The sequence below is a fragment of the Ictidomys tridecemlineatus genome, chromosome 3 (assembly GCF_052094955.1).
Source record: "Ictidomys tridecemlineatus isolate mIctTri1 chromosome 3, mIctTri1.hap1, whole genome shotgun sequence".
In the NCBI taxonomy this organism is placed as follows: Eukaryota; Metazoa; Chordata; class Mammalia; order Rodentia; family Sciuridae; genus Ictidomys; species Ictidomys tridecemlineatus.
The window spans coordinates 208785144-208809127 of record NC_135479.1 but is presented as its reverse complement, the minus strand read 5'-3'; the positions used below and the strand labels follow the sequence as shown (position 1 = coordinate 208809127).

The 23984-nt window shown below is 50.2% G+C and overlaps 1 protein-coding gene across 3 annotated transcripts; it reads left to right on the top strand.

Annotated features, from left to right (window-relative positions):
• The first annotated feature begins 410 nt into the window (after positions 1 to 410).
• Cldn14 (claudin 14) lies at positions 411 to 21061 on the top strand. 3 transcript variants are annotated; one of them, XM_078044617.1, is made up of 3 exons: positions 411 to 530; positions 887 to 1011; positions 20016 to 21061. In XM_078044617.1, the coding sequence occupies exon 3, from the start codon at positions 20097 to 20099 to the stop codon at positions 20814 to 20816; it is 720 nt and encodes a 239-aa protein (XP_077900743.1). In that variant the 5' UTR covers positions 411 to 530; positions 887 to 1011; positions 20016 to 20096; the 3' UTR covers positions 20817 to 21061. The 3 variants fall into 3 exon arrangements, with proteins under 3 accessions (XP_077900743.1, XP_077900745.1, XP_077900744.1); XM_078044618.1 differs by lacking the exon at positions 411 to 530 and adding an exon at positions 537 to 658; XM_078044619.1 differs by lacking the exon at positions 887 to 1011.
• Positions 21062 to 23984: the final 2923 nt, after the last annotated feature.

The following is a 23984-nucleotide window of genomic DNA, read 5'->3' as shown; positions in this document are numbered from 1 at the left end:
GGAAGGAAAAAAAGTGCATGTCACGTCAAAGCAGTGACTTTGAAGACACTTTTGAATCCCAGAATCACCAGCAGCACACAGAAGGGGCTGGAGACTCCTAGCATGGCCGGTTCCCTGGGCCACACTCAGGGGCTGTCCTAGCCTGTCCCAGCCCTCCTGGGCCCTCAGGGCCAACGTCTCTTTCTTCCTTGGACACTGCCTCCCATTTCCCTGTGTCCCTTACCTTCAACTCAGGGCCCACTGTCCATGGTTCTGCACTGATCCGCTTGGCCACCCACGCCCTCCCTCCACCCACAGACAGCACCTAAGCCATTTACGGCCACAGTTGGAGCAGAATAAATAAAGCTCACTCCTTGATCAGTACAGGACCCACCGAGCTGGCAGGTTGAGAAACTGAGTTGCTCAAGAGGAGAAAAGTCCAAAGCAGTGTGGGGACAGCGGCCAGGTGAGCGGCTCAGAGGTCACTGTGGCCAGACGGCCGGGATCAGGAGGGGATTTGCTGAGGACTTTTGGTCACTGACAGGAATCGGGTGAGTCTTGAGGGAAGCCCTCAACAAGGCTGAAGAGAAGCCAGTGAACAACCAAAGGCCCCAGAGCAAGGAGCCGGGGCAGCGGGAGGGGCTGGGTCTCAGGCAGCCTTCCGGATACACCTGGGGAGGTAAGGACTCCCGGCCAGCGGCAGCCATCAGAGCATATTTAGGAAGGAGATGACCGTGTGCAGACACCTCGGGCATTCTTGTTCTAAAATGCAGAAAGAAATTTCTGGTTGGTCTTGAATGTCTGCCTGCACCAAGCCACCTCCTGTGGTTACACGGGGTAGTTAACCTTCTAACCCAAGGGCACGTGTGCCCACAGAGGCCCTGCTCAGAGCACGGTCATTGTCTAGGTGATCTTCTCTCAAATGCCCTGGACTTGACACTTCCCATCGGTGGAGGAGGGAAGACAGCAGCACCACAGCGTCCCAGCTGGGGTCCCCAGCAGTCAGGCGGATGGGACCCAAGTGTTCTGCATGTGAGTTTGGAGTGAAGCTATGAATTGGGGGGGGGGGGCCTGAGGTTGAAAGTCATTTGTGCCAGAAGCTCCGAGGCCCCTGCTGATCAGGTATGTGAGTGGGTGAGGCCAGTGGCACGGTTACTATGGCCTCAGCCAGAAAAACCGCTTCAGGCTGGGCCTGGAGCCCAGAGGACACTAAGCAGCCAGAAGTGAGGGCAGCCTGGCTCCTAAAGAGCCAGGTAGGACAAGAATGCAGCTCCTGAGTTCTGGGCAGAACTCTTGTCACTTGAGGGGCTTCAGTTTGGGAGCTAGGACTGACTCTGTGGGTGTTGAGACCCCCAAGTTGGCTGGTGAGCTTGTCATCACGTGCGCTTCTGTTGGCTCTTATTCCTTGGTTTTTCCAGCAAAGGGGGCCAGGCAAAGTGCACAGAGTTTCTATGCTTAGGAGCAACATCCTCCTCACCCCCGGAACCCCACCCCTGCCCACCCCATACACACACTGGCACTCGAGAAGGGCAGAAAATTTGTGGATGTCTCTTACTGAAAGACCCCTGTCCAATGAAAGACCCCCGTATCCCTGTCCAAGGAGAATCACACGAAACACTGGCTGCAAAAGCAAGAGGTTGGTTTATTGGGACACAGGCGCCTGCGGGTGCCCAGCAGAACCTCAGCCGGAGCTTTGGTGAACTGGCACACCGGACTTGGGGATACAGAGATTTTTATAGGGTTTGGGACAGGTTTCGCGCGCGCGGGAAGCAACAGGTTTCTTATTGGTTTGTTTAAATCTAGCATATAGGCCACCTAGGGGGCATAGGTCTGCATTCCAAAAACCACAGGTCTGCATTCTATTCTTTCTGTTCCTGCTTATCTGTTCCGGTTTATTCATTTATGCCTCAGGATGCAGGTGCTCTGTTCTTCAACCGGTTGTCCGGAGAGCATGCCTGGTGCCTGAACCTGTTTATGGCGTGTCTGGTATCTTGGTTTCATATCTTGGCCTTAGGTAACTAGGCTAACTGGGCTAGGGTCTTTCATTACCATGAGGAAAACCTGGTAGAAAGGGGAAATTGCATGCGATCTGATCCGTGAGTTAATCCTTCCACCACCTCGAGACCACTTTCCAACACAGTCTGCCCAGGATGGGCGGGAGGACCCCAGACAAAACATCAGGGGAACCACAGTTAATGCCCCAAGAGGGTCCCCAAACCGTGCAGCCACTCAGGGTGCTGGGTTTTGGCTGTTGAATTCCTCCAGTTTTCAAGACCAAATATCTCTGAAGCACTGGGTTTAGTTTTGAAGGCAGGAAACCAGGGGATTGCCCAGTCCTCGCGGCCCCCCAGCACCCTGGCCTGGCCTGGGGAACATCCTGCTGGTGCCTGCCTCTGCTTGTTCCTGTGAGTTTGATAAAACCTCAGCAGAGCACCCTTGAGTTTGTTGATGTCCTCCTCTGCTGGGCTTTCAGAGTCTGGGTTTTTGTTTTCATTTTTTGTTTTTGTTTGTTTGTTTTGTTTTGTTTTTGTGAGATGAGGGATCCAACCTGACTTTCAGGTTTTTACGCATATTATCTTGGCATCTTCTAGAAAAGCACTGAGAAGCCCTTGCTCCAAGGGAGACAGCAGGTGAGTCACGAGGGGCTGGGCTACTCATCCATGATCAGTCAGACCAGGCCCGGCCTCCCTGCTATCTGGCTCCGTCCGATCCGCCCATCTCTTAGGTTTACTGTGTTGCACTCACCCATCTGTATAATGGGGCCAGTGCATCTTTCTACAGAGAAAAACACAGGTTCTTCTTTTGGTCTATGAAAATATTTCTAATAAGATGGTCACCATGGCACAGGCTTGTAATCCCAGCTAGTCAGGAGGCTGAGACAGAAAAATCACAAGTTGGAGGCCAGCCTCAGCAACTTAGCATGACCCTGTCTCAAAGTAAAAACTAAAAAGGGCTGAGGCTGTAGCTGAGTGGTAGAATGCCCCTGGGTTCAAACCCAAGTACAGTAAATAAATAAACACACACACACACACACACACACACACACACACACACACACACATCTATATATAACTAATAAATATTTCCTCCGATTCATTTTTTTTTTCTAAGATGAAGGTCAATAAAATTGAATATGTTCATTTTTAAAAATAATTTTCTTGCTTATATTGGAAAAGATCTTGCCCTACTGAGCAGCCAAGTCTGTTTTGGAGGCTTGTGCTGAAGCAGGTGGTCAGCCTTGCCAGCTCAGGAGTGATTCTTGGCACTTTTAAGCTCAAAACATTCCTCCTTCCAGCTGACCTGCATCTTCCTCCCGTGGGCAGGCTGGACGGTCCACTGGGGACCTGAGGCAATGTCACCCAGGGAATTCTCCACCATGGGCCATTCACCTCCACCATCTTTCCTAACTGGGTGACTCTGTAGGAAAGGAGAGAGACAGTGGGACTCACCACCTAGCTTCACTCCTGCCAGGGTGGGAGACTGGAGCAGAGGAGTCTGGGGCAAGAAGCAGGCCAGGGGCCTCCAGCTCCCGTGGACACCAGGTGAAAACCGAGGCTCAGAGCCCAGGTCTGTTTTAACTGGTGGCCATGTTCGGGCACAGGAGACCAGCAGTGCTTTGTTTTCCAAAGGCTCCTCCTTGACAGATATTCACAAAGGCATCAGGGCCCCATTTAAGTGAAGAAAAAATAAAAACACAAAAACTTATTTTTATTCTACAGAACACTTCAAGAAAGTCTCCAGTTTCTTTCAACAACCTGACTAGATGCACTTATCCCTTTAAGAGAAGAAAAATCCCTACATCCAGTTTTTGGGCATGTCCACAACAGGCAGAGTTCAGCTTGGCTTGGCTTGCCACCAGCGTCACAAGGGAGCCCACACTTGGTGGCGCTCCGCACTAGGCTGCAGGTGCTGCTGCCACCACCTTGAAATTCTTAATGATTTACAAACCAGGGCCCTGCACTTCCATTGCATTGGGTACTGCAAATTCTGTAGCCAGTTCTGAAGGCAGGAAAAGGTAACAGGTGGCTTCAGAGAGGCAGCTTGGTCACCTCCTTGAAGACTAAGCGAGAAAGGCCATGTGCTGTTTTATTGGCAGGGCCTTTGCTTTGACCAGGACTTCCCAATCTGAACCTTGCATCTGGCCCAGCTAATTCTAAACTTCTTGAACATTTAAAAAATACATACTGGCTTCCCCTAGGAGTGACCTTATCATATTCTTACCAATGTTAATGTCGTTCTCTGGAGCCAGAGCCAGGAGTTTTATTTTCAAGGGTCATCCATGAAGATAACAATGTGCATGGGTGACCCTCTTGGCCAGGAGCAACCTCCCGGGGCTGGTTGGAGCTTAGTGGTACAGCAAGAGCCAGGCCCTGGGTTGCCTCCTAGCCCTGGGCAGGGGGAAGGCTGAGTGCTCAAGAAGAGCTGGGGGCCCAGGAAGAGGGCCCTGGTGGCTTAAGCAGTAAAGTGCTGGGGAGGTGGGAGCCAAAGGTGAGTAGGAAACCCCTTCTTTCCAGATTCTCAGCTGTCAAAGGAATTATAGAGGCAGGTGGAAGTTCAGGGTCAAGGATGGGGGAAGAACACAGATAAGATGACGAAGAGGATTTGAGACAGAGGGAGAATGAGAGCCAAACTGGTGGTAGATCAGGCAATATGCAGGGGACAGGGAAAAGCTCAGGCCGGGCATGACTGTCTCCATCTCAGGGAAGCCCACACAGGCAGGCCCAGCAGAGCAGACACTTGGACACGACTTGCTTCAACAGTTTCAGACTCGCCTCCCAGTCCCATGCCAGTACAGGTGAACCCACCTCTACACTGCTCTACATCCCCAGGCCTTTTTAGTTCTTACCTTGAGACAGGCTCCAAGTTGGGATCTTCCTGCCTCAGCCTCCCCAGTCACTGGGGTTATAGGTATGCGCCACCACACGTGGTTATCTTAGACTCTTTTAAAGCTACCTAGAGAAACTTTCAAAGTCATTTCAGTTGAGACAGTGGTTCTCAACCCTGGATGCATGTCCAAGTCACCTGGCTGGGGAGGAGAGCGCAAAAATTCCCACGTGTAGACCCAGAATCCAGGCACCAGACTCTGGGGGTGTCCTGGGCTTCAGGGTCTTTTTATAGCTCTCCAAGAGAGAGCTCCATCAGGGGTCAGAGGGCCCCTGAATTCTAGTCAGTTGGAATATAGAGATGTGAGCTGGGGGAGCTGAACCAACCAGCCCAGCCGGGAGGGCAGCTGCCTCTCCCAGCACACCCCAGGGCACATACCCACAGCCAAAGCTGCCCGCGAAGGCAAGAGGAGGAAAGCAGAAGAACCAGAGGTCCGTTTATCTCACCTGTCCAGTTGTCTGGGGTCTCACGCACACGTTCTGCCATGTCCCTGCCCAGATCAGAGGTCATTTCCCGACCCCCAGGCTCTCAGATCCTCTGAGTGGACAGCCACTGTCCTTCATTACTCTCCTGCTTTGCAGAAAAGAAGAGCTGCAGGGCTCAGAGAAAGAGGAGTGGCCTGTGAAGACCGCGTTTTTCCCACCGCAGGCAGTCCCCGAAGAACAGAGTAAAGGGCAGGACAAAGACTTGGGCCGAGAGTCAGCTCATTATTTTCTCCTAAGCTAGGATTGTCCTTAGAAGACGTGCACGCCTCCGAGCCCTGCTCTCTAGCCCCGTTCTCTCCCCTCATTCACAGGGAGCACCTAAATTAACCATCAGGGACACCTAAACTCCTGGTGAAACAACCAGGTGACAAGTTGCTCAAAGTGACTCATGGTGGCTCCTTTCCCCACAGGTGGCCCTTCCACCTCTCCCCCTGGTCCTCCATCCCCCCTCAGGGTCCCTCCCCTCTGTGATCCCACCCTGCCTACCGATGGCCACAGGCCTTCCCAATCACTGCAGCAAGCGTCCCCTCCCACCCTCCAGCGCACTGCCTGCTGTCCGTCACTACCGTCACTGTCTCCACCCCTGCACCTCCCTCCTTCCCAGCCTCACCTCCACGCCCGCTGCTCCACGGCTCCTCTGTGCAACTCCAGCTCATCATTCCCCTCGGGAAAGTCCCTGCCGGCTTCAGTCAGCCCTCGGCCACGCGGGGCCACGTGGGGTCCACACAGTGCAGCGCCTGTGCTGGAGAAGGCCGGGCAGCAGCCTCATGGCCACCCAGGCACCTGGGACTGACTCACCCGACCTTTCCTCCTCACGCAGTCGTGCTTAATCCCCTGCACAGACACAGCACCGGCCCCCATCTGCCTTCCCTAGTCACTGCTCTGCTTCCTGTTTCCTGAGAAAACTGAAGCAATCCAACAACATCTATGATGCCCATGGCCACATCTCCCGGTGCCCTGGACCAGCCTGCAGAGAGCTGTCTGCATGCCCGGCCCCGCTGTCCCCTACCAGGACATCTCCTCAACATCACAGTGTCTCCCTTCTCCCTGGATCATTCCCAAAGGCATGCAAATGTGATTTATTTCTCTCATCTTCAAAACAACAGCAGATCAAAACAAAGATCCCCTCTTGGCCACACACTGTCAGGCAGCGGTTCCTCGTGGTTACTTAGTTGTTGATGGTGACATTTGGGGATTGTTGATCATTTTGCCTGGGATCCCTTCAGCCTTCTGATGAGGCCCGAGCATCTCTTAGCCCATTGCTTTCGAATGTGCAAAATAATACATGGGATACTAAAGGGAGAGGACGCTATGGAAATGCAGTTATCTAGAGATCTCAAACAATTTGTCCATAGTGATTTATGCGCTTCTCTGTTGATGCATTATATCCCGAGATCTGGCAGGGGTTGAAACAGCGGCAATGCAAGCGACCTTCCCAGGTCTCTGCAACACCTGGAAGTTGATGAGAAATGTGGGTGGTTTCTGTTGCTCACAGAGTCCCAGGCACTGTCACATCGCCGTAGGTGCCTGCTCCATGCATAGTGAAGGAAATGCTGTCAATCAGACATCCCTGAAGTAAAACTGTGACTTTTTTCCTATCCCAGTTCACAGCTTGAATTTTTCAGGCTCTGGACCCTGTCTTACAACCATCGCCTCATCCCTCCTTCCCTTGGTGGTCCACGTCCTCTGAAGGCACCCTCTGGGCTCAAGCTCTCCTGTCCCTCTCTACATGACCCACTCCAATCACCCACGAGAACTGTACTTCCCAAGGTCTCCAGCTTCCTTTAAGTTACTAACCCTATCGAGCACCTTTCAGTGCCTGGGGTACGTGAGTGACCTGATTACGGCCAGACTCAGGGCATGGCTCTCTCCAGTGTGGACCATCCTCACTCAGCTCCCTCCCTCTGGGTTGACTCACTCCTTCCCCCTGGCAGGCTCCTGCCCCTCCCCCCATCTGTGATGCTGGACCATTGGGGAATCAGTCCCCAGCCTCTGCTCACCCCGTCTACATGCACTCCCTAGGAACTTGCAGTCTCAAAGCTTTCAATCCCATCTCCATGCTGATGAGTTCCAGTGGACTTCCAGTTCTGTCCCCTCCCTGAACTCTGCATTTATGTATCTGACCCTTATTATCCCACTGGATGGTGAAGGACGTCTCAAAACTGTCCACAAGCAGAGCGCCTCTTTTCTTCTTTTATTTTTTTTAATTTGCAGATATACCAGACAATAGAGTGTATTTCGACATATTATACATACAAGGAGTATAATTTATCCTAATTAGGATCCCATTCTTGTGATCGTATGTGATGTGAAGTTTCACTGATCATACAAGAACATAGGATAGGGTAGGTGGGGCTGGGGTTGTGGCTCAGTGGCAGAGCACTTGCCTCACACATGTGAGGCACTGAGTTCGATCCTCAGCACCACATAAAAAATAAATAAAATAAAGATATTGTGTCCATGTATAACTAAAAACATTTTCTTAAAAAAGAACATAGGATAGTAATGTCCAATTCATTCTACTTTCTTTCCTATTCTCATCCCCCTCCCTTCCCTTCACTCCCCTTTGTCTAATCCACTGAACTTCTATTCTTCCTCCTGCCCTTATTATGTGTTAGCATCCACATATCAAAGAGGACATTTGGTCTTTGGTTTTTTGGAGACTGACTTATTTCACTTAGCATGATAGTCTCCAGATCCATCCATTTACCAGCAAAAGTTATAAAGTCCTTCTTTTTATGGCTGAGTAATATTCCATTGTGTGTGTGTGTGTGTGTGGGTGTGTGTATATATATATATATATTCCATAGCTTAGCCATTGTGAATTGAGCTGCTATAAATATTGATGTGGCTGCATCACTGCAGTATGCTGTTTTTAAGTCCTTTGGGCAGAGGAGAGGAAGAGCTGGGTCAAATGGTGGTTCCATTCCAAGTTTTCTGAGGAGTCTCCATACTGCTTTCCATAGTGATTGCACCAATTTGCAGTCCTACCAGCAATGTATGTATTTTTCCCCACATCCTCACCAATATTTATCATTACTTGTATTATTTATTTATTTTAAATTTTTTATTTGCTGTAATTAGTTATACATGACAGTAGAATGCATTTATGCACTTTGATATATCATACATAGATGGTATATGATTTCTCATTTTTCTGAGTGTACATGTTGCAGCATCATATTGGTCATGCAGTCACATATATACACACAGTAATGATGTCTGTTTCATTCTACTATCTTTCCTATCCCCAAATCCCCTCCCCTCCCCTCCCATCACTTCCCTCTACCTAATCTAAGGTAACGCTATTCTTACCTAGTGCCCCCCAGCCTTATTGTGAATTAGCATCCGCATATTAGAGAAAACACATTTGGCCTTTGGTTTTATGGGATTGGCTTAGTTCGCTTAGCATGATATTCTCCAACCATTTACTGTCAAACGCATAATTTTACTCTTCTTTAAAGCTGAGTGATATTCTATTGGGTATATATACCACATTTTCTTTGTCCACTCATCCACTGAAGGACACCTAGGTTGGTTCGTAATCTAGCTATTGGCAGTTGAGCTGCTATAAACATTGATTTTTTGGCTGTGTCACTGTAGTATGCTAATTTTAAGTCCTTTGGATATAAACCAAGGAGTGGGATAGCTGAGTCAAATGGTGGTTCCATTCCCAATTTTCTGAGGAACCTCCATATTTCTTTCCATAGTGGTTGCACCAATTTGCAGTCCCACCAGCAGTGTATGAGTGTGCCCTTTTCGCCACACCCTCACCAACACTTATTGTTGCCAGTATTCTTGATGATTGCCATTCTGACAGGAGTGAGATGAAATCTTAGAGTAGTTTTGATTAGTATTTCTCTAATTGCTAGAGATGTTGAACACTTTTTCATATATTTGTTGATCATATATTTCTTCTTCTGTGAAGTGTGTCACTTGTATTCTTGATAATTGCCATTCTGACCAGAATGAGATAGAATCTCAGTGTAGTTTTAATTTGTATTTCTCTAATTGCTAGAGATGCTGAGCATTTTTTTATATATATATTTGTTGACCATTCGTATTTTTTCTCCTGTGAAGTGCTTGTTTAGTTCCTTTGCCCATTTATTGATTGGGTTGTTTGTTTGTTTGTTTGTTTGTTTTGGGTGATAAGTATTTTGAGTTCTTTGTACATCCTGGAGATTAATGATCTATCTGAGGTGCAGGTGGCAAAGATTTTCTCCTATTCTGTAGGCTCTTTTCACATTCTTGATTGCTTCCTTTGCAGTAAGGAAGCTTTTTAGTTTAAAACCATCCCATTATTTATTTGATCCAGATCCATCCATTTACAAGCAAAAGTTATAAAGTCGTTCTTTTTATGGCTGAGTAATATTCCAGCACTTTAGGAGTCTTGTGGAGAAAGTCGGTTCCTAAGCTGACATGATGGAAAATTGGTCCTACTATTTCTTCTAGTAGGTGTAGGGACTCTGGTCTAATTCCTAGGTCCTTGATCCACTTTGAGTTGAGTTTGCTACATATGGATTTCCAATTTTCCCAGCACCATTTGTTGAAGAGGATATTTTTTCTCTAATGTAGGTTTATGGTGCCTCTGTCTAGTATGAGATCACTGTATTTATGTGGGTTTGTCTCTGTGTCTTCTATTCTATTCCACTGGTCTTCATCCCTGTTTTGGTGCCAATCCCATGCTGGTTTTGTGACTACAGCTCTGTAGTATAACTTAAGGTCTGGTACTGTCGTGCCTCCTCTTCACTTTTCTTACTTTGACCAATCCAAGAGGATTGCTTTGACCATTCTGGGCCTCTTATTTTTCCAAATGAATTTCAGGACTGCTTTTTCTATTTCTATGAAGAATATCATTGGAATTTTAATAGGAATTACATTAAATCTGTATAATGCTTTTGGTAACATGGCCATGTTGATGATACTAATCCAGCTTATCCAAGAACATGGGAGATCTTTCCATCTTCTAAGGTTTCCTTCAATTTCTTTCTTTAGTGTTCTGAGGTTTTCATTTTCACCTCTTTTGTTAGATTGGTTCCCAAGTACCTTATTTTATTCTTTGAGGCTATTTTGAATGGGATAGTTTTCCTAATTTCTTTTTCAGCTGATTCATCATTGGTATATAGAAATGTAATTTATTTATGGGTTTTAATTTTATATCCTACTACTTTGCTGAATTCAATTATGAGTTCTAGAAGTTTTCTGGTAGAGTTTTTTGGGTCTTCTAAATATAGAATCATGTCATCAGCAAACAGGGATAGTTCGAGCTCTTTTTTTTTTTTTTTTGTATCCCTTTAATTTCTTTCTTTTGCCTAATTGCTTTGGCTAGAGTTTCAAGGTCTATGTTGAAAAGAAGTGATAAAAGAGGGCATACTTGTCTCGTTCCAGGTTTGGAAGGAATGCTTTCAGTTTTTCTCCATTTTAGAACGATGTTGGTCTTGGGTTTAATGTATATAGCTTTTACAATGTTGAGCTATGTCCCTACTATCCCTAGTTTTTCTAGTGTTCTGAACATGAATGGATGTTGTACTTTGTCAAATGCTTTTTATGCATCTAATTAAATAATCATGTGATTCTTGTCTTTAAGTCTGTTGATGTGGTGAATTACGTTCATTGATTTCTGTGTGTTGAAACAAACTTGCATCCCTGGGATGAACCCCACTTGATCATGATGCACTCTCTTTTTAATATGTTTTTGTACAGAATGCCTCTTCTCTTTACTTTCTGTATAAGTCAGGGCTGTCCTAGAGACATAGAACTAATAAGACGTGTGAGGAATTGGCTCACGTTATTATAGAGGTTGGCAAGTCCAAAATCCACTGAGTGGGCCTGGAGGTTGCAGGCCCAGGAGAGATGCTACTGCTGCCCCAGTCACAAGGCAGGCCCCTGCAGAACACGGAAGGAATGAGGTTGAAATGGGGTCTGAGGGCAATCTGCAGGGGAAAAGACTTTTCTCTTGAAACGTTCAAGAAATTTTAAGAACATTCAAGAAATGTTCTTAAATGTTAGTGCCCCCCCCCAAAAAAAATGAATATGTGAGAGCTCTAACCCACCAGGTGATAGTATTTGAACATGGGGCTTTGGAAGGCAATTAGGGTTAGATTAGGTCATGAAGGTGAGATGCTGTGATGGGATTAGTGGCCTTAAGAGAAGAGGAAAAAAAGAAAGGCTCTCTCCACGTGTACATAGAGGAGTGAGTGACTACACAGTGAGAACCCTCGCAGGAACTGAATGAGCCAGGACTTTGATCTTGTACTTCCCAGTCTCCAGAATTATGAGAAAATTCGTTTCCTTACCCTCAGCCACCACATGGGGTATGATGATACCTCGTCGTGGCCGTCTGAGTTGACGGAAGACACATTTTTTTGTTCTGTTCAGGCCTTCTACTGATTGGATAAGACCCACATTAAAAAGGGCAATCTACTTTACTTAAATTCTGCTGACTCAAATGTTAATTTCATCCCAAGCATTCTCACAGAGATTTTTTTTTTAAATAATGTATGACCAAATACCTGGCACCCCATGGCAATAAATGGCAGCTCCATTTCTCCAGTGATTGAAGACCAAAACCTTGGCCATGTCTCTTACCCCTCAACTAAACCACTGGCAAATCCTGCCAGTCCCACCTTCCAAATGTACTCAGACACCAACATTTTCTCGGCTGTACCTGCCTTTATCACTATGACACTAGCCCAGTGTCCCAGTATCTCTTACCTGAATGACCACAATAGCCTCCTATTGGTCACCCTGATTCAGCCCAGAAATGACCTTGGACGAGTTACTTAACCTCTCTAAGCCTCAGTTTTCCCAAATGAGGACAATAAACACATTGCAGATTTAAGAATTAAATAAACACCAATGGGAAGACGTAGCTGTGGGTTGGCATATCATAAATGCTGACCAAATTTTGCTGTGATTGGTTTTAGTCTTATCATTAATAACTAACAGCCACCCGGGCTCAAAATGAGCCTACAGAGAGCGAGCTTTAAACAACATTATTTTATTTAGCCTCAGTAAATCTTAGCCTTATGCTTTCATTTGACACCACATTTGTAACCACAGAAATATATTCCTATTTCAGTACTCAAATAATTGGCAGAGTCTTACCTAATTCACAGAATAGTTGTCTTGTTCATGAAGGCTTCCAGCCCAGCTGTGACAATGTCTTGTTGCTTGGGGTATTTTTTCTTTTCTTTTTGTTTCTGTTTTGATGTAAGTCCCAACTGAGCGGATACCCCACGGAGCTCCGCTGCATTTCTAAGGTAAAGTTTCTTCAGCCCTCTGAGTCACCTTATCTAAATCTGGCCTGCACCCCAAATTTGGGTTTTTATGATCTATGAAACCAACACATGTTGATTTAACAGAACCAGACATCCAGACCGAAAAGGTCAGCCGTCAGTCCGAGTGCTGCCCGGCCCCTGCGCACACCCTGGAGAAAGAACTCAGCCCCAAACTCTTTGCGGGTTAAGTGAACTTTACGTGCTTTTTAATCGTGGAGAGGCTGAGCCGTGGGCACCACTGTACGGGCTGTTGGCTGCAGGCAAGCCTCGCTCTTGAACTTTGACATCTATGAGGGCTTCCAGATTCTTCCCCCGGGATTCTGTCCTCCACACTTGGGGACGTGAAGCTGACTGCTGCTTTGCTTTATTCAGTGACAAATGTGAACAGGCAGATGGTTCTGGGCACCTGTTGGGAAGGAGACTCACTTTCCCACGCCCAGGTGTAAGCGTCGTTCATATCACTTGGTGCTGCCGGGCACCAGCTGGGCTGCCAGGACACAGAGTCACAGCCTGGTTGACAAGGGCCACGTAGCCCCTCACAGTTCTAGTGCCTGGAAGTCTGAAATCGAGGCGTCAGCAGGGCTGGTTCCTCCGGGGGCCATGTGGGAGAGCCTTCCCTGGGCCACTGCAAGCTTCTGTGGTAGCTGGCAGCGTCACTCTTCCCTGGCTCACGGCTGCACTGTCCCCGCCTGCACATGCCAGCTCCTCATAAAGACCAGTTTATCAGATGAGGAGCCACCCGCTTCCAGCATGCCCTCATCTGAATGGACCATATTTGCATGGTGGTAGAGCACTTGCCTTGCAAGTGTGAGGCACTGGGTTCGAACCTAGCACCACATAAAAACAAATAAAGGCACTGAGTCCAAATACAACTAAAAAATTCAAAAAAAAAAAAAAAACAAAACAAACAACTATTTCCAAAACAGGTCACATTCTGAGTTATTTGGGGTTGGGACACCCAGACATCTCTTTTGGGGGGATGTGAGTCAATGTCAAGCATTCTTTTAAAGTTTTCCCACAAAACATTTTACCAGTCATCTAAATTCATCTACCACTTTAGAAAATATCCTGTGTTCACTTATTTTTCTTTTTTAACTTTCCTAGATAGTTTTTTCTTATATGGCAAGTTCTTAGTCATCCAAACCTTAAAAAATGAAGCACAACAATGTGGAAGAGTTACACGACAATCTCATCAGGAGAAACAGCTCAGAAAAGGCACCTGTGGGTTTTATGAGATTAAATTTAATCGTTTCATTTAAAAATGTTGACCTACGGCATTTCTAAGGAATTCTAATGACCTTTGGTGAGTTGGAATTAGAGAGAGAATGCCTCCCGGGAAAGGGTTTAGAATTTTTGTGGTCACCGTGACTTAGGTTCATAGTTTGGTAAATCAATAGCCTTCCATCTTATTGAATTGAAAACGCCTCTGCTGGCCTCTAACCACACACCATGGTTCCCAGTTGTGTTGACACAACCTGTTCTCCAAACCAGTTCTTATTTTGAAAAATAGGTTGTTCTTCACTCGTCCAAAAGAGGGGAGGTGGAGTCAGCCTATGACCTATGACCGTCTTCTGTGTGACCTCGGAGGATGTGTTTCACATGGCTTTACCACGTAACATTGGCCAGCATGACCCTCATGACGTACCCAGCTCTGGTCATGCCATTATCCTAAGACTGTGGAGGGCGTAGAGAGTTCTCATAAGTTTAAAATATCCATGCCTTCCAGTCTGAAAAGTAACCCAAGGAAAGTTACAGAAAGTCTGGGACAGCAGTGAAGGAAACTTGACTTTTAGAGCCAACAACCCCACACAGAGGTGCATCCTCAGAGAATACGAAATGGTTTTTCCAAGGTAGTATTTGATGGCTTCATCATGATCCTTTCATATTTGTGTAAGAAGATGTGCTACAAACAGAATCTGCAAAATTTCTAGGAAATAAATCCACCTGCTTCCTACATGATTAAGAAAGCCAGCGTCCAGCGCGTGCGCGGGTGATGCCAAACTGGAGCTCTTTCATTCTGTGCAGAGTTCAAGTTTTTTATGTTCTCGCGTCGGGTACTTTTGCTGCTATATCTCATGTAAGGGAACCCAGTCTCCCTGGAGTTGATCTCCGATCCCAGATCTGAACCCTCAACAGTAGTGAAGAGGCAGTAGGGTCGGGGACAGGACGACCTTTCTCAAGTTGCTGAACGGGGAAGTCAGGGCCACTCCAGCCATTGCTCATTCCAAGACAGCTCTTTGTTTTTTTCTCTGATAAAGTTATTGGGAGCCACCTGTTTGTTGGGTCCTCCATCATGGATCCCACACTGTGTCAAGAGCATTTAGAGACAAGGTCACATGTGATGGCTTGTAACCAAGCAGCTCTAAATGTGCTCCAAATACACAACAGCCCAAAACTGAAATGAGGCACAAACAGGTGGTTCTGGGTAAGAAACTTGTACCATGCCTGGTTCATGCCCCGCTCCTCTGCACAGGACCTGTGCTCCCATTCTGGGACTGACGCATCCTTCACCAGTCCCAAGGGATCGGTGACAGGAAGCCATGTGTCCATGGGAAAGATGTCACGATAGGGGCTGATTTTGCAAAGGATTAGGTGCCAGCTGCAAGTAGCCAAAGGTGAGACTTGTGAGGGACAGGGAGGCACGGGATTCAAACACCCTCCAGGGCCCATGATCTGCAACCCTCTAAGAAACGTGGCTGGCCAAAGAGGCTGAGCGGATGCCCCAAGGAGCAGGAGGAAGGTCTTCAGAAGGCAGGACGATGTGCATGAGGACATTGGATGGACAAAAAGCAGAACTGTCCCATAGCACATCTGTCCCTTTGTCTTGGCCTGGCTGTCCCTGCTGGCCACGGCTGTAGAAATGACGCTTAACTTGGAGACGAAGCTGTAGGGTTTGCACAGCTGGGGTCCAGGCGCCTGGCAGGTGAACAAAGTGTGGGATCCCCCCACCCCCGGCTCTGCACGGAGGGTGCCTTTTTTTTTTCTTTAATTCTTTCCTTTAAAAATAAATGTAGCTCACAGACTACAGAGGAAGGAGACAACATAAAAATTTATATGGAAAAAAACCTTCATCCCTCAGAGCCAGTGCTCATAAAACCAGATCCAGTTTCAGGGGCCGACGGTAGCTCTGGGGTTTCTCACAGCTGTCCTTCACAGATTTTCACATCACTTTACAGCCGGGTTTTCTGACCCTGGAGGGAGGACAAGTCAAGTCAGAGTGTCCTCCTGGGCCTTCTATTGCCACTCACTCTTCCTCCTGAAAATCAAATTCTCTTATTTTCATTTTTTGAGTCAATTCTGTCTCACCATTGCCTCCAAAGAACTTTTTTTTTTTTTTTTTTGGTACCAGGGATTGAACCCAGAAACACTCAACCACTGAACCACGTTCCCAGCCCTTCTTTTATATCTTAGTTAGAGAAAGGATCTTGCTGAATTGCCTAGAGCCTCTCTAAGTTGCTGAGGCTGGCTTTGAACTTGCGATCCTCCTGCCTCAGCCTCCCTGGCTCCATAAAGGTTCTAAGTCTAAGGGATTTTTTTAAAATTATTTTTTAGTTATAGGTGAACACAATGTCTTTATTTCACTCTATGTGGAGCTGAGGGTCGAACCCAGTGCCTCACGCATGCTAGGCGAGCGCTCCACCTCTGAGCCACAACCCCAGCCCTAAGTCTAAAGGATTTTGCCCCAGTGATTTTACTTCAAGTTGTTCTTCAGAAAAGGGGATGAGAGGGTGTCTTTAGTCAAATAAATTTAGAAAATAGTTTGTTTGAGCACTCCCAGGAAAGCTGCGTGTTTTTGCGTGTTATGACGATGAAAAGTCTTGCCAGGGTCCAGCTTTTCTCAAACGTAATTGACTTTTATGTCCTTCATGTGAGACGAGCTGCAAAGGCAGCATTCCATGAAGCACCGCTGACAAACCCTGCACCAACGCCTCTCCCCAGCGCTGAGCCACAGGATACTGGTCTTGTTAGATTCGGCCCCACCCAGCCAGCCTATCAAGGTCTTCTGGGAACTTGACCTTGGAATGCCTTTTGCTTGGGGCTTATCTCTCTAGCCACACACATCAGTGGAGAAAGGGTAGCCACAGGCAAAGCCAAACACAGCCCTGGACCTGCGGGTTCAGCCCGAGTGCAGCAGCTCCTGTAGGCCAGAGTGGGCTAGCTCCTCCCTGTACACAGAGCCCCGAGGGGTGCAGGGTCTTGGGGTCTGGGGTGCCAGGGAAGAGTTTTCTGCGGTTTCCAGGGAGATGCACTCTATTGAAGTTGTTTTTTCATTGCATGACCCAAAGTGAAGGCGATTGCCGGGCAGTTGAATTATTACCTGACGCCTGCAGCAGCTGCTGCTGAGGAGGGAGAGGAGATGGGAGTCGGGGGTCATTAACACTCACTTCTTAAATTAACAAATCCTTATAGCACAGGTTAAAAATAGCAACCTCATGGTTTCTAAAATTAGCCCTCACCTCTTTCCATAAATATGCAGACCTCCCGTGAACTGGGGCTCCACTTGCCCAGCCTAATGGGGTCAGACAGGCTTAGCTTTCCTGCCACATTCTTCAGGATCGGCATACTTGGTAATTGACCTTGACAAGTGAGAGGCCACAGAATGTCCTGGACCCAGGACAGCCTGTGGGGCCATCAGCCTGAAAGTGGCTCTGGGCAGGCCTGGGAGAGATCTCAGGGTCCTTTTGGAGACATCTGCAGCCCCTGGGCCTGTTTGCTTAGGAAATCCCTGACCTGGGCGACCTCTCCATCCCCAGCAAAATGGGATGGTGGGTCACCCTGGCCACATAAACCACGGCAAAAGGACCAAGGTCACGGTTCTGGGACAATCTGGGGAGGGGATTCAGTGCCCCGGAGTCCACTCCTCAGCCGCTGACTGGGGGCCTACATAATCGAGGAAGGTAGCGTTTAGAGGAGGAAGGAAATCAAGGGCCAGCCAGGTCGGCCATGGGACGCTCCTCCCCTGCACCTCCCCAGTTTCCTCAGTGCAAGAGGGTTGGCAGCATGGCGCCTCAGGACATGGGGGACTGCCAGGCATGTGCCAGCCGCGTCCCTGTTACCCACCAGGTGCCCGTGCTCTCCATCAGAGGGTCAGACAAAACACACCGGAACAGGAACAAGACTTAGTTCTATGCTCAAGCCCCGAGTGTAAGGAAAGGACCGTATGAAGGAAATGAGGAGGGGAGAGGAAGCTCCGCAGCAGCCCAGGTTCACTCTGGCCAAAGCTGCAGAGGTGGACCCGGCGGAGACTGGACCGTCTCCCACTCACAGCCTGGGGTAGTTGTAGGGGCAAGAGGAAGGGGGAATTGTTGCAGTTAGGCCATTGCTAGGGGGTTGTCAGGTCAGGGAAGGGTCCTTCTGGCCGTCACCTCCATTCTTTGGGGTGGTCACTGTTCTAGGCGGAACTGGTGGGGTTATTTCAAGTTGGCAGGATGATGGGGTATTGTCGGGGTTTGAGGCCGGCTGAGTCAGAGCGACCTTGGGGTGATCTTGTCTAAGATGGAGGATGTTTCAAAATGGCACTGCCAGTGTCCAGTTCTTCCAACACCAAGGACACCCAGGTGACTTACATAGAGACAAAGGATGCAGCTTTTATGCCCTCCACAGGGCGGGCAGGGACCACCGTGTCATTAGGGGTGGGTTTGCGTTGCGCCTGTGCTCTTCATTGTGTCCCTGCACCTGTGACACGTCTACGTCTCCAGCCCTGGGGTGACTTTACTGCGCTGATGGAGTAAAGGTAACCAGGTTACCTCAGGCAGGACTCTGCACTTGCGTTTGCCCCTCTTCACCTGGCATCTCTGCCCCTGATGCTCTGGGACCGTCCCTGGTGTCTGTCCTGTCTCAGCGGGTTTGATCCTCGCATCTGGCTCCGGCCTCTCCGAATCTCCGCTGACCCCAGAGTCTCCGAAGGCTGCCCGACTGCCCGGCTCCGTCTCCAGGGGCCTTTTTAGCTCCACAGCCTTGAGGGCTGGTCTGCTGGGCAGCACCCCTTGTTCTGGAAAGTCTGACCGAGCAAGGCTCAGCGTCTCAACCCAGGGCCTCCGGCCGATGAGCTGGCGGTTGGTGGTGTAGCTGCGCTCGGGTGTGGGGCAGACCCCCAGCAGCAGCTCTGACCAGGTGGCCACGTGGGCATTGCTTGGGCCCCACTTCCTCCACAGTAGTGACCACAGGACAGCTGGGACTGGAATGGTGTCCCCAGCCCCTGGACAGGGTGTGTCTATCTGCTAAGTGGAGGGATGACAGAACTTCATGCAGGACCTAAGAAAGGCCAGCTGGGGACAAGGTGGGGAACCTCCTCACGCCTCCTTCCCGGGACGCCTCCTTCCCTCCCTGGTTCCTCCCTCCCTCCCCACTTCCTCCCTCTCCCCCTCCCTCCCTCCCCACTTCCTCCCTCTCCCCCTCCCTCCCTCCCCACTTCCTCCCTCTCCCCCTCCCTCCCTCCCCACTTCCTCCCTCTCCCCCTCCCTCCCTCCCCACCTCCTCCCTCTCCCCCTCCCTCCCTCCCCACTTCCTCCCAGTCTCTCCAGGTGTCCCTGACACTCCAGGTACTACCCAGCTGCAGGGCTCTTGTCACCACGGAGTGTCCTGGATCTTGAAACTCTGAGGTTCGTGTTTTAATGTTGACCTCTGGAAGGTTCCACACTCCCTCTCTGAAGGCCAGCTAGAAGCCTTGGTTTTGTGACCACTTCCCTCTGAAGGTCTTCACTGGGGCCGCAGGCTGGGGTGACCTGGAGGCCTGTGCTGGAGGAAGGGAACACTGGCCTGTCCCTGGCTGCGGCACCTGACGCGCTGGTGACCCTGGTGGCCCAGCCCCTTGGCATCAGCCCACCATCCCCACATCACATTTGTCCTGGAATCCTGAAGGCAGCACCTGACCATCCTGGAGGGCTGAGCCTCTCCCTGACTGAGTGGCAGGAAAGTCATCCCCTGCAGAAAACCCTGCATCCTGTGGCAGCCCAAGACTGTTTTCTAATCATAACCAGCATACGAGTCCAGGCTTGTTTAACAACTGCCACTACTGACCACAGAGGACGAAGTAAGACTCAGGTGCAGCAGCAGTGCTTGAGGGTAGAGACATGGTAGAACTTCCCACACATGGTGCTCCCATGCAGGTCCAAAAGGAAATCAGAAAAAGGGGCTCTGGAGTGCCCTTCCCTGAGGTCCCCTGAGGGGGCTGCCCAGACCTGCTGTCATCCTCCCCAGCTCTGGCTTTCCAGGGAAAGCAGCCTATTCTTCCTCTCAGTGAATTGTCAGAAACTATTTTTCAGAATGTTAATTGCTACACCAACTGCCTATGGAAACCCAGTCTCAGTGACAGAAATAAATGCATTGAGATAATATTTAACCTGCTTCCTTTCTCTCCTCCTCCCGCCTCCCTCGGCTTTATTAGGACGCCTGCAGGTGCCTGAGGAGCAGCGTGATCCCAGGGCACCAGGGTGCTGCCCGGCAGGGCTAGGCGGGCACGGCAGCCATGGCCAGCACAGCTGTGCAGCTCCTGGGCTTCCTGCTGAGCTTCCTGGGCATGGTGGGCACGCTCATCACCACCATCCTGCCGCACTGGCGGAGGACGGCGCACGTGGGCACCAACATCCTGACGGCCGTGTCCTACCTGAAGGGGCTCTGGATGGAGTGCGTGTGGCACAGCACGGGCATCTACCAGTGCCAGATCTACCGGTCGCTGCTGGCGCTGCCTCGTGACCTGCAGGCGGCCCGTGCGCTCATGGTCATCTCCTGCCTGCTGTCCGGCATGGCCTGCGCTTGTGCTGTGGTGGGCATGAAGTGCACCCGCTGCGCCAAGGGCACGCCCGCCAAGACCACCTTCGCGGTGCTCGGAGGGTCGCTCTTCCTCCTGGCCGGCCTCCTCTGCATGGTGGCCGTCTCCTGGACCACCAACGACGTGGTGCAAAACTTCTACAACCCGCTGCTGCCCAGCGGCATGAAGTTTGAGATCGGGCAGGCCCTGTACCTGGGCTTCATCTCCTCGTCCCTGTCCCTCATCGGAGGCACCCTGCTCTGCCTGTCCTGCCAGGAGGAGGCACCCTACAGGCCCTACCAGGCCCAGCCCAGGGCCACCACTGCCACTGCTGCCACCGCACCCGCCTACCGGCCACCAGACGCCTACAAGGACAACCGGGCCCCCTCGGTGACCTCCGCATCCCACAGCGGGTACAGGCTGAACGACTACGTGTGAGTCCCCCAGGGCCGTCCATCCCTGAGGGCCACCTGAGTGACAGCCGATGGATGCAGGGTGCAGCCCAAAGTTTACTGCTGGGTTATTCTGTATCCAAGGGATGTGCTTAGACACAGGGAAGGGGGAGAAATAAGAGGAGAAAACTCGGTATACCAAAGACTTTTTTAAACCCTTGCTGTTTTTTGTATTTATTATACGTATTTATGTGGGTGATTTAATAAGAGCTAAATAAAGAGAGACTCGGAGTTTGGCCTGGTGCTTACTTGCGACAAGGTTGTCTATGAAATGGTCGGCAGCAGCTTTGGTTTCCTTTGTGGCTCTGTCTCCAAGGTGCGAGGGATCGCAGCCGGAGCCTGGGGGACTTGGGGTCTCAAGGGCTGCCAGCTGGGCCAATGACCAGCTCTGCTGGCCGGACACCCAGCAGTGGCCACCACCGTGCATGATGGGAAAATCAGAGGGCAGTGGCTCAAACTCAGCCACAAGATGCTGGAGCGACACCCACAAACCCAGTCACCGTATCCCCACTTCAACTCCGAGGCAGGGCAGGAGGGAAGGGGCGCTCTCGGAGGAAAGAGTTGCCATAATCACAAAGTAGGGACAACGCGGCCTTCTACCATGAGCAGGAGGAGCCCACGGTAAGAACACAGAGTGAACAGAGAAAACAAAGCGAAGCACACCTGGCGCGACTCTCTGGGTGTCGGCAAGAAGCTCAGGAGCTCTGCTGCCCCCAGGGGCCCCGGGGAGACTCCTCTGGCTTCCTCTCTGGGGGGCCAGTCCCAGCCGCAAGAGAGCAGGTTGACTGCTCCTTCCGCCACAGAGACCTTCTGGGACAGTCGGGGGGACCTGACTGTTCCCAGAGCATTGATGTCCTTTCTGGCTGTGACCTAAGTCACATGGCCAGAGCGCTGTGCCTGGTCACACACATCCCCATCAGCACTGGGAGCCTGGGCCACTTGGCTTTAGCGAGTGGGACCTACCTAGACTGGAGGGAAGCCGTATCGACACCGAGGTCCCGGTGTGAAACAGGAAGGGGTGACACCAGAAGTGAGAGAGGCTTCTATTCTACAGCCTGTCAGCTAAAATAGGAAGCTGATCCACGCGAGACCTCGGTTCCCTCCCCAGGTGACAGGGTGTGAGAATGCAGTGTCCCCCCCACCCCCACCTCCTTCTCGCTTTCCCATCTTCCCCCACTCCCAGGACAAGCGCCCGGTCCTCTGAGCCTGTTATTTGCCACCTTATAGCCACATCCATCCAGGAGATGCCTGCTTCTGCCAAATCTCCAGGGCTGGGAGGAGTAACCCAGATGGTTCTGACAAGGACGTGGCCAGCTTTTGGGGGCAGGACACACAACTCCAAACCTTACAATGAAAAGGAAACACGAATCAACTCAGCTCTTTTCCAGGAAAACATCATTACAGGTATAGATCACCCCGCAATCCTCATGGATTAAGAAATGCTATTTCTTTGTTTCTCTAAATCAATTCAGAGTTGGCTGTGATCCAGAGAGGCCTGAAGTCAGCCATGTTTTCCGGCTCCCTCCTCCTGCGTCAGGTCTCGGGGCCCCGGTGCTACCAGAGGCCCTAGGCTTGGAAGGGGGAACCCCTCTTCCACCTCAGGGATGTCAGCCCAGGGCCTCCCGACATCTCACATTCACCTACGAATAGGCCTGAGACTCTTCTGCCATGTGGAACTTGGGGGAAAAATAACTTTTCCCACTCGTCCCTGGGAGGCCACTCTGGAGACAGGGCTGCCACCGTAATGGCTCTGGCCTTAGCCCTGGGTTTGGCCTTTTGAGATCAAAGGCCTCCTAAACCTCCCACAGGATCCTACTTCCATGTCATCCTAAATGGAGACATTTTGAAAACTAAAAACCGTACGACAGCCCATCCCATGAGGTATAGACAGAGGAGAGCCAGGATTTGGACCCTGAAACCAGGCCCCACTCATGGCTTCAGGTCAGGTGCTGCAGTGTCTGCACGACTGGAGTCAGAGGGGAGCTGGGAGAGACCAGGGGCCCGTAAGCCCAGTGAGGCCAAAATGGGTCACTCCTGCAGGAAGCAGACTCCAGGCAACCGAGAGCCGGTGACGCTGTGACCAGTCACTGTGGGACGAGGAGGAAGAAAGCAGAGAAACCAGGGCAAGACGGGGCTGAGGACGTTGAAGAGATTTAATTAAGATGAAAAGTTTTTAGAAAGCTGCTCCACATCTCCTTTAGCATCCTCACCCCTTTCTTGCCCAAGAAGAGACACAGTGGTGTGTGTGAGAGAGACAGACAGACACAGAGGCAGAGCGGCGAAGACAAGTAGTCTCGGGCCCTGTATGTTTTAAGCCATTTTCTTAATCAAAAAGCACAAAGTCAACTACTGGGCAACCCTCCAAAGGAGAGCAGAGAAACCTGGTTCAAGTAAATTATTTTAAAATACCACCAACTGGCTTCCGCAGGTGTGTGGAGGGGAAGGCATTAGTAAACAGCCCATTTCCTGCCTGGAAAAGGCCAGGAGAGGTCACCCCATAAATCAGGGAGGGCCCAGCCTCTGGGAGGCCAGTGGCCAGCCTCTTCCTCACTCTCACCTCCCACTCAGTGGCCTCACCCCAGGCGCCCAGCATGACCTGAGGCGCTTTCTCTTTAAAAGCTCAGCCCCTCCCCTGCTGCTGCTGGTAAATGATTGACAGGGGAGCCCTCCCGGCTGCAGACTGCCCACCAGTCCCCGCCTGGAGCATCAGCTCCCTCCAGCTCTGGGGAGGTCTGGGATGTTGTCAGTCATCCCAGGCATTTTTCCAAAATAAAGAATTTCCATAGGGTTTCCCAACCAAAATAATAAGCAGCAAGAAGGTCGGGTCTAGTGGCTGCGACAGGTGTCTGCGGGAGCCATGCCTGCCTTGGGGAGGAGCCTCCCACTGCCCTGCCCATCATGCATTGGAGGCAGTGAGGGTCCAGGACACTGGAGAGGGTGGGAGAATGGGGAGGCCGGGTGCTGGAGGGAGCTCCGCATCCCGGCCCTCTCCTATGTGTACCTACCCATCAGGCATCTTTATTTTTCCATCAAATCTGATTAAAGCCAGAATAAGACACCACTCCACACCCAGGAGGACAGCTGATCTTTAAAGACTGACCATGTCAAATGCCGACACGGGGGGTGGGCCAACTACAACTTGCTTGGGTGGTGG

Excerpts from the sequence above, each read along its gene's own strand:
- Cldn14 (XM_078044619.1), top strand. The coding sequence starts at position 20,097 with ATGGCCAGCACAGCTGTGCAGCTCCTGGGCTTCCTGCTGAGCTTCCTG.